This window comes from Magnolia sinica, chromosome 15, assembly GCF_029962835.1.
Source record: "Magnolia sinica isolate HGM2019 chromosome 15, MsV1, whole genome shotgun sequence".
Taxonomy (NCBI): Eukaryota; Viridiplantae; Streptophyta; class Magnoliopsida; order Magnoliales; family Magnoliaceae; genus Magnolia; species Magnolia sinica.
The window spans coordinates 77,125,216-77,136,324 of NC_080587.1; the positions used below are offsets into that span (position 1 = coordinate 77,125,216).

Consider the following 11,109-nt stretch of genomic DNA (forward strand, 5'->3'; position numbering starts at 1 on the left):
AATTTAAGACACATAGTCACAAGTTGGTGTTGACTATTCACTATTTGGGTGCGTTTGGTTGCACCAAATAAAAAGATATTTAATGAAATTGGGTGCAACAAACAGACCCTAAAGTGGTACTAACCCAATTTGTTGCAATTTGAAAATTGCATCCAGTGTACATCCAAACATAGCCATATTATGGTATTGGGAAGCCATGGAGATTACCCTTGTTGGACCAAAAGGATAGGAAATGAGCTTGCAAGATCATCACTAAAGAAACCAAATAGAAGAATATATACACATACATTGCCTTTTTTTTATGCCAAACACCATTGGCCATTTTACAACAATGGGAAGAAGAAATCAAAACCATCATCATCAATCAAACACACCCGAACAGTCTCATACACAAGCTTCCACTCTAGGCTCAAATGAGAATGCAGACATGAATTCCTTAGCCTCCCCATTAATAAGGCATTTGGGCAACTCCACCCACTCGTTCTGCGCCACATTACACATAATGTAGCTATTGAACTCACCCGAGTTCACGCAGATCAGCATCCGGTCGCCGCACCCAACACAGTTTATGTCTGCCTTCTTGCCATAGAACTCATGCGACATAGCTGGCGGCATCACGGCAATCTGGGTCCACACACGGCCCACCTCAGAGAACCTCCACACCCTTAGGCTTGCTGTCTCTAGGAACTCCCACAAGACCACCACCAACATCTCCCCTCTACACTCAACCACGTCAATTGAATACTCAAAGAACACTGGCAGCAGCCTTGGGTACTCGGAGAAGCATTTCCGAGCAAGGTTGCATGCGACGACCGTCCCAGAGAAGCTAAGGAAATAGATTATCTCTTCTCCATTTTCGACAGTTATAACAGATGAGTATTGCTTAGACGGGCTGCGTTGCATGTTTGTCGCAACCACATCTCCGGCCTTGCTGAGAAAGTACACTGTATCGTCACTGGACATGTCAGATTCCGGCAAATTGTCGGTTTTCCTACTTAGTGTGAAGTCGTCTTCCCATTGGTTTTTCACAGAATCATAGGTTTTGACAGTGAGAGAAGGCAATTCACCAGCGACTAAGACCAGCTTATACAAGGAAGGGTCTTGCGTAGATGAACTCATGGCAATAGCGTGAAGAGTATGACTTTGGCTGGACAGGCCTGCTGGGGGGAGCTCCCGACAGGCACCTGTGATCGGATTGCAGACGATGAAGTCACCAGAGACCGTGCGGAAACAGACCAAGCCTCCTGACGAGGCAACTGGGATGGATTTGGCATTACAGTCCTGCCGCAGGAGATGTGGGTAGTTGAGATTCTTCCAATTCCTTTCAGTTGTATCAAAGACGATTGATTGGTTGAGATGGGGATCCACCATGAAGAACCACGGATCTCTGGAGGGGATCCGAGAGCAGGCGATTCGGAAGGTTGCAGACGCTGCAACGGAACTCCATCTTTTGCACACTGAACGGAGGCGGAAGAAGCTGGAGGCGGGTAGCCATGAGAGGACCCCCTCGAGCAGGTCTTGATTCAGACCATCCAACAAGGCACCACCAAAAATTTCACAATCCTCGGATTCTGGGGTTTTTCTCTTTCCAGTTTTCGCCAATGTGAGGTTGTGATTTTGCTCCATGGATTGCAGAAATGTAGAGAGAAGGAACTGCAAATATCAAAGGGAGAGAGAAAAGAGTTATTCATAGGAAGGAATATATGTTATCCCTCTCAGCCATCAAATCAAATACTAGATTAGAAAAGAAGAAGCATGAAAAAGGAGAAAAACCCAATTCATCTTTTTAGCCAAAAACCTACAAAAATCCATCAAAACTCATCTCGCAGAGACGAGATGAACTTCTCCCCTTTTTTTTCTTTTGGGAGGAAGAAAATTACATTCTCTAATAAAAAAACAAGAAAACCCCAAACAGACTTTTCATCTTTTTCATAGAAAAAAAATCTGTAAACAGAAAATTACATCTTCTAATAAAGAAAAACCATCAAAATTACTATTTCAGACGAGCTACTAGAGCTCAGATTACTATTTCCACCTGTTCAAAGGCAAAAAACAAACAAAATCACATCTTGTGAAAAGATGACTATCAAAATGATTGTTCTAACACAGAACTTGAAAATCTAATACCAAAAAAAAAAAAAAACTGCCCCAAAACAGAAAGCCCTCAAAATCACATTCTTTTTAAGCAAAATGGCCCATCAAAACTGCTCTTTCCAACACAAATCAGAAGAAGCAAATAAAGATTTTTCAATTTTTATGGAAAAGTAAAAAAAGGAAGAAGATTTAGTGCACTGCCCCAAGTTACCAAACGCATGAAGATCACATCTAGTGACAATGAAAAAAAAAAATACTATTCGCACACTAACGAGAAGAATCCAATAACACTATTTTTACATTTTTATCTTTTTATCCCTTCTTGTTTTTTTTTACTTGGGTCAATCCAAAATGAGGGGAAAACAACCCAGAGTTACTAACGACATCAAAGTCACCTCTCTCAACAAAACCTCCACAAAAATCACTGCTTTCACACAAACCAGAAGAACCCAGTATAGATTTCCCATCTGGGGTCCATCCAAAATGGGAGAAAACACTATCTCAAAAACCAAGCACATCAAAATCACACCTTTCAACCAAAAGCCATAAAACCAATTCTAAACAGACTAGGAAAACCCAAAACAGATTTTCCATCCATTTTCTCAGTTGGGTCAATCCAAAGCGAAGAAAAGAGAGGAAAACACTAAGCAAAAACATCAAACCCACGAAAATCGCATCTTTTTAAGAACTCCATCAAGCAAAACAAGAATGAAAAGCCATTAGAGTAGGAAAATGCACCTTGGATTTGGGTTTTTTTTCTTCCCGACCGTTCTCACATGAACTTCGGAGTGAAGGAAGAGAGATGGGGAGATCCTCTTTTTGTAAAGGGAGAGAGATGGAGATACAGAGAGGGAGAGAGAGAGGGAGGGAGGGACGAAGCTTCCTCGGAAGCTCTTTTTGTTTGCGTTGACAGAGAAGAGAGGAAGCAAAAGCAAAAGCTAGCACGAGAGAGAGAGAGAGAGAGAGAGAGAGAGTCTACTTGCAGTCCTTGGATGCAATCGACTCACACGTGGAAACGAGCATACTTGTATATGATCACAGCCGCTTATCACTCGATCCCAATGATTTAGATATCGTATATGAAAACGAGCATACTTGGAGTTTAAACAGTGACAATGTTCTGAAGAGCGGTTCCGATCTTACACACGCTTAACTCGTATCCACGTGTTAGAGGAGGCAACGGTGAAAGTGCACTCGTGTGGGTACAATTTAGAGAGAAGAAATCCGGAAGGAGTATGCTAGCCTGGCTCGCGAAGGGGTGTCTTGCGTTAACTGAGCACTACACAGGACAAACATTCATCAGATCGGCACCGTCCATCAAGTGACTCATAACATTTTCACTATGGATTATAAAAATCATTATAATAAAAGAATTAAGTAGGCCACACCATAAGGAACTGTCTAAGATCACCCCTAAAGCCTTCAAATTCATGTGGTGTGGGCCACTGAGTACTGGAATATCCTGATTTTTGGGGCATCCATTCATCTTGGTGTATGCAAAATAAGATGAATGAGTAGATTTAGGCGGCATATGCACACTACGGTGGAAACGCAATTTGGATGATTTTAACGGTAGCGCTTCCATCTCAACGATTTCCCACGGTATAGATCACCTGAGAGTTGAATCTATATAAATTTTGGGTCACAGTCCAAACACAGGGCGGCGAACCTGATGAACGGGTTGGATCAGATCTATATAAATTCGTTTGGCCCATGTCAGCGAAAGTCACGCAAGCGTTTTCGAATCCGAACCGACGGTGAAGGTTGGGTTTTGAGGAAAAAGTGGGCATGTGACCGACCGCTGACACTGACCGGTTCGAACGAGGCGCTACCAGTTTGGCAGGCAGCTGCTGCCGCGCAAGGGCATCCAGAAAAACAAATTATGTTTTACGTCGATTCGCGCGAGTAGATTATGAAGAAGCGATTCCCGTAGACTTGGTAATTTAGCACACGAGGGATAGATCCAGTCCGTTCATCTAATGTACGGCTGTAGAAAAGATAACATAAAGTCTGTCGATCATCAGATGGGTCACATATGATTGAGAAAAAGGTAGATGATTAGGAAATGTTGGCGTAGGGTTTATATTCAGCCGTATGAATGTGAAAGTCCATTCATCAACTGGGGCCCACAAAAATCATCTGACCAAGAATCAGGCCTGTGCACTCACAGGATGGACAACATGTACACCAGAAAAATGGACGGTCAGAATTTGATGGTCCAGTCTATATTCAATTTACACTTGTGGCCCACCTGAATAGTAGGGTTTTTTTTCGTTATCTTGTGTGCCAGGGTACTTTCGCGGTGTATTTTATGAGATAAGCGGTTAGGATCTAATACACGCATGGCACGTGGACCAGTATGCGGCGCATTTAATCTTAAATTTTTCCTCGCGCAAATCTTTCATTAGTCTCTTTAGAGAAGGATGCAAATATAGTCACGTATTGAGAATTTTATTTTTATTTTTTTTATTTTCGTTTTGCTAAGTTGCGCCTACGGGTCAATGGGCCGGTTTGGGATGGGACTCAGAGAGGACCACTGGGGAAAATGAGACCCGGACCCGTCCTGTGGCAGGCTAGGCCTAGATGCCCAACACGTGGACGGTTCTGATGGCTGCTGAAGTAAGGTCCCACAAAAATACATACAAGGTGGGCCACTGCAAGCAATGTTATATTTTCCTTTTCGAGGAATGGTAAAAGGAGTAACTGCTCAAGTACAACTTGTCTCACACGAGATGACATGGCACACGTGTGCCATATTGGAGCCTCTCATCGATGATTCCCCTTCTATACTTGTATAGATGCTTAATAGAAAATATGAAGCCAATGAGTTGGATGCACATATGAAATAAATGTCACGATTGTATTGTCCTTGTTGTTCAGACATGCCACCTGATGAGTTAGGCTGTCGTGGGGTCCATTTTGGTTGGGTCTTATAGTACCCGTACTGAACCTAATTAGGTTATGGGCTCGACCAGTTTAGAGGTAGGTTCTTGAAAACCTAGACCCAGATCCAATCAGTTTTCGAGCTACTTGTTGAAGACCTGGACCAGATCCAACCAATTTTGAATACCCATATGTTTTCGATCTAGCTTTCCAGTTGGGTTTGATACCAACGCAAAAAAAGAAGAAGAAGAAGAAGAAGAAGAAGAAGAAGAAGAAGATTGGGTCCATTGGATTGATGTATTATATCACATATAAAAGTGCTTCTTCGGCCTTCGGATGTGCAAGGTATGTTAACAGGCTATCTTATGTGGCTTAGGAAACTTCATTTATTTTACTACAATAATTAACACATATATACATAGTTTTTACTATCAAAACTCTAATTAGACCCGTCTTAGATCGAACTAAAAATTACTACAGGTAGTAAAAACGGAAATAAAATGAATTTCCACTGTTGATTCCGATTGAATCTTGTAAATTCGGCGTGGGCAACCCGGCATAGTGGGTTGGTTTGCTAAAGTAGCTTCTCCTACCTCAATATCATATATGGTATATCAAATAACTCATTTCAATATGTGACGTATGCCGGTTTTAAGGTTCTAACGGTCCAGATCACTTCTGCCTCCGATCAGGCCTCCTTTGTTCCATCTTGGCCATAAAATTGTCCACGACCTGCTCTACATCATTTAGGAAACCACATTTATTTTGCTACAATAATTAACACATATATACATAGTTTTTTTTATTGTCAGAACTAGTTAGATCCGACTTAGACCCAACCCAATTAGACTCAATTTTTATCCGAGTCTAAGGGGTGAGAGGCATAATATTGACCAGATTTCTTAATGGTCAAATACCCATTAAAATGGGGTCAAGTTCATTTGGTACATGTGGGTCCAATACCCATTGACAACCTTATTGCTGAATTAATGACCTCCACATATACAATAATTTCAGTTTTCTAACCTATCGGGCACCATACTCTTTCACAGTATCTAATAACTTCTCTAATGAAAAGGCATGGTAATTCTAGATAAGAACCCATCAGCTAGAAGCCACCTGACCTGCAAGAGTAGTAGACTGTATTTTCTGTAACATAAATTCACAGCTGTATGTACAACTGCACGAACAGACACTTGTTTTTATCTTAATACGTCACATTAATGTCACGTAGAGCCTATGGAAACTACGCCTCATGGATCTTCCCCATCAGAGATTTCCCACACTCGGGATTGATATAATTCTATAAACTTTCATATACAATGCCTGCTTTACTACAAACATGGAGTATTGCAACGGCTTTGAAGTCATTGCTTGCTGGCTGCTTCAAATGAAGAGTAGAACACGACAAGTAAATATAATTATATTTATTATAAATACTTGTACACAACAAGGGTATGCTTTACAATACTCGCAAACTATCACTCTTGAATGACAACTCTCACACACAAGGAAAAATTATTTTGAACTCTTAGTACTTGGACACCTTGCTTTCACTCTTAAACTCACTCTTTGTTGTTTAAGAATGTACATAATGAGACACTTCTTATATTTATAGAGGGCTATGGAAGATTCTAGAATCAGTAGAGTTCTAGAAACTGTCAAATATCCTATAAGGTTTTATTATATTCCGGAACATTCTAAGAGAATCCGGAAGGTTTTAGCATTATCCGGAACATTCTGGAAGAGTCAAGAAAACTCTATTAAACTCTAGAAGTTTTCGAAAGATTCTAGAAAATTTAGAAAATTCTAGAATTTTTCAAAAATGTTTGGAAGTTTTCGAAAGACTCCGGAATATTCAAGAGAGGTGGTGATGACATTTAACATCAAAATCGTTGCGCGCTAGTATGCTCAATAGTTTTGAAGTTGGGCTAACACCGCCTTCTTTTGAAGCTGACTATGAAGCAGCAAGTGGACAACATGAGCATTTACATCAGTTGCAAAAGCAGTGCATCAATCATAAAGAAAAGGTGAGTTGAAAACTAGCAAGGAGGGCCCAATTATCAGGCAAACAAGACCTTTGAAACCATCTACCAATCTTTTTGCAATGTTACTTATTTCATTATTTTATTATAATACTCCACTGTTTTTATTTAAACCACAAAAACTTCTCTTCCCCTTTCCATGTGGGATTATTCTTAAAAAACCCCCAACAAGCTTTTTTCAAAACTTTTTTATATAATATATATTATATTTTATTTAAAATATATTTAAAAATCAATATTTTGTGCAACAATCCTTCACTTGATTTTAAAAATATATTTTCTCGATTAAACATTTCTGTGAGAATAATCAATTTATATGCATAAAGAAAGATATCTTTCAATTTTAATCTTTCCTTAGTGTAAGTATCTCAAAACTCTGTTGAAATGACTGGTAGCCGTAGCTTTGAACCACTTATTCCTAGATAACAGAGTCGGAGAAACCACACACATATTCGCTATGTGTTTGTTAAAGTTCCCACAATTTTGCTCAGCATAATGAATGGCCATATGCTTATCCTACTTCGTGAACGATCCCGAGAGAAAACTCCTAACTCTCATGAGAGACGGCACCATCTCTACGTTCATATAGGTGAAATCCTTCCAGTTTCTCCGTTACTATAAGACACTTGTCCTATAGACTGGATTTCATTAAGAGTTCTAAGACTCAACCATTTTTCGTAACGCTCAACACTTATCTATTATGAATGAGATTTTTTATATTTATTGCTGAAAAACTTTCTACATATCAGTGACTTGTTTTTACCCATTAAACTCAAAATTAGAGATTTTCTGACTTTAGGTTGGGTTACCATCACTGGTGAAACTTTGGTTGAAGAGTTTCAACCCCATCCTTCTAGATGTAACATTTACTACCTCTCTCGGTAGTAGTTTAGTAAAAGGGTCTGCCAGTTTATTGCTTGATTTCACATAGGAAATAGCAATGATTCCATCTCGAATCAATTGTCTGACATAATCATGTCGAAGACTGATATGTCTAGACTTACCATTATATGTGCCGCTATAGGCTCTAGCTAATGTGGCTTCACTATCACAATGTAGTGACACAACCGATATAGGCTTTACACAGAAAGGGATTTCTAATAGAAGATCCCTTAGCCACTCAACCTCTTTGCCTGTTGCAGCCAGGGCTATGAATTCAGACTCCATAGTCGAGTGCGTTATGCAAGTCTGTTTCTTGGATCTCTAAGATACAGCTGCACCTCTTAAGGTGAATACCTATCCTGTAGTAAACTTATTGCCCCCTGCACTGATATCCAGCTCGCATCGGTATATTCTTCCAATACGACAAGAAACTCTGAATAAAATAGTTCTAAATCTTTGGTTGCTTTTAAGTAATCAATGACTCTACTGATTGCATTCCAATGTTCAGTACTGGGGTTATTAGTAGACCTACTAAGTTTACTCATAGCATATGTAATATCAGGTATAGTGCATTGCATAACATACATAAGACTTCATATAGCACTCGCATATTCTAATTGTGCAACTGTTCTTCTAGTATTTTCTTTTAGCTTGATACTTGGATCAAATGGAGTTTTTGCTTCCTTTATATTTAGATGGTTAAACTTGTTTAGTATCTTCTCAATATAATGAGATTGACACAAAGCATAACTCCCACAATATTTTTTAACTTTGATACCTATAATTGTATCAACTTGTCTAAGATCCTTCATTTTGAATATGGAAGATAGAAACATCTTTGTTTCAGTCACACCTTCCATTTTATTACTTATTATTAACATGTCATCAACATACAGACAAATAATAATGATATCACTACCATCTACTTTAGAATATATGCATTTGTCAGTTACATTATACATGAAACCATGAGATAGTATTTTGGAATCAAACTTCTCATGCCATTATTTTGGTGCTTGTTTTAATCCATACAAAAATTTGACTAATTTAAATACTTTGTTTTCATTTTCTGGTAGAACGAAACCTTCAGGTTGTTACATGTATACCGCCTCATTGAGGTCACCATTCAGGAATGCGGTCTTTACATCCATTTGGTGGATGTGAAGATGATGTATAGAAGTTAGCGCAAATAATATCCTAATGGATGTTATCCTAATTACAAGAGAGTATGTGTCAAAGTAATCTATCCCTTCCTTTTGTCTAAAATCCGTAGCTACTTGCCAAGCTTTAAAGGTTTGGCTAGTCCCATCAGTGTGATATTTCTTCCTAAATACCCACTTACAGCCTATGGGTCTAGAACCTGGAGGTAAGTTTACTAGTTCTCATGTTTGATTTGACAGTATGGATTCTATTTCATCGTTTATAACCTCTTTCCAGAAAGCTGGGTCTCTAGAGGATACAACTTCTTTATATGTTTTAGGATCATCTTATATAATCATCACTATAGGTATTTGTCTTATAACATTTTCTCTATCTCTTTCTACAAGATGGAAAATGACGCGTTGTGAGTTTATATAGTTATCTCCTAGACTCTTCTTTATTTTTATCCTTTGACTCCTAGAGGTTCAACAAGAGCTTCCGCTATCTGTGGAGCTGTGCTATCTGGTTCTCTATTAGGAGTTTGGATTTCATTATCCTTTGACTCCAAGGAGAGTGAGTTCTCAAAGAACTCAACGTCTCTTGATTCTATTATTATATTAGAGTCTATGTCTAGTAGTCTATAAGCTTTACTATTTTGTGCATACCCCACGAAGGCGCACTTAATAACTTTTGGTCCTAGCTTAGTTCTTTTTAGATCAGGGGTTCTACAATATGTAAGCCACTCCCACACTTTTAGATATCCTAGGTTAGGTTTTCTACCTTTCCATGTTTCATGTAAAGATATTTTATATTTTTTAGAAGGAATTCTGTTTAGACAAGCAATGCCTCATCTCATAGATTTAGTGGCAACTTTGCTCTTATCAGCATTAAGTTGACCATTTCTACTAATGTTCTATTCTTCCTTTCAGCTATTCCATTTTGTTGAGGTGTGTATGGTGCTGTACATTAATGTCGTTTCACTTACAGATATCACTGTGCATAAGATTCAATACTTGAGAAGATCTTTTAACACTTGGAAAAGGTTTCTTCGTCATTTTAGATCGTATGCACACTTCACATTTATCGGTTTCATTATCTGTATATGAGATTAAACCATTCTTAGCCATGAACTTCAAGGTATTATACCCTATATGGGTTAGTTTATCATGCCACAGTCCAACGGATTCAACCATATACGCAGAAGTGCTACTTTCATTCAGAGAAAACTTAACCATCCCATTACAAGCATATCCCTTTACGACAAAATTCTCATTTTTAGACAGAATCAGTTTACCTGACTCGTACACCACCCATATGCCTGGTTTTTCCAGAAGATTCCCAGAAACTAAGTTTCGTCTCATGTCTGGGACGTGCAGTACATTAGATAGAATCACTTTTTTCCCAGAGATGAATATCAGTTCGACAGTTCCTTTGCCGATGACCTTCGATCAGACTTCATTACCCATTTGGACTTCTTGACCATCGGTCAATTCCTCATAAGTTTTGAAGGCTGATTTGTCATAACATACATGTACTGTAGCGGCAGTATCATACCATCAACCTGAAACTTTGACTTGGATGGTATTCACATTAGTGATCATAGCCACAATATCGCCTTCTTCTACTATATTTGCCTCTTTTTTAGATTTGCGATTTCTGCATATTCGAGAATAGTGACTGGTTTTCCCACAGATATGGCATGGGCCTTTGAACTTTCCGTTCTTCTTTTGAGTGTTTTTCTTGAATTTCCCTTTATTGCGTTTCAAGGAATCATCCTTCTCAAGATTCTTCTTACTAATATTCACTACTGCATGTACCTTGGACGAGGCATTCCCGTTATCATTCTTTCTGTCATAGTTATGGGATTCTTCCTCAATTCTGAGGTGTTTCTGAATTTGTTCCGGTGTATAGTCCTCAGTTTTATGCAGCAACTTCTTTCTATAGTCTTTCTACATCGGTGGCAATTTGGCGATTATAGCCCGACTTAGAATGATTCAGGAAGATCGATTTTACTTGCTTTGATTTTATTTACTATTAGCTGCAGTTCTTGGACTTGGGGCAGCAG

The 11,109-nt window shown here is 38.9% G+C and overlaps 1 protein-coding gene across 1 annotated transcript; it reads right to left on the reverse strand.

The window, feature by feature from the left end:
- Nucleotides 1–226: 226 nt before the first annotated feature.
- Nucleotides 227–3,024, reverse strand: LOC131227516 (F-box only protein 13). Its single transcript, XM_058223298.1, has 2 exons — nt 2,833–3,024; nt 227–1,653 (listed from the first exon to the last, which is right to left on the reverse strand). The coding sequence occupies exon 2, from the start codon at nt 1,624–1,626 to the stop codon at nt 385–387; it is 1,242 nt and encodes a 413-aa protein (XP_058079281.1). The 5' UTR covers nt 1,627–1,653; nt 2,833–3,024; the 3' UTR covers nt 227–384.
- Nucleotides 3,025–11,109: the final 8,085 nt, after the last annotated feature.

Coding starts and splice junctions, on each gene's coding strand:
- LOC131227516 (XM_058223298.1), bottom strand. CDS start 1,626: ATGGAGCAAAATCACAACCTCACATTGGCGAAAACTGGAAAGAGAAAA.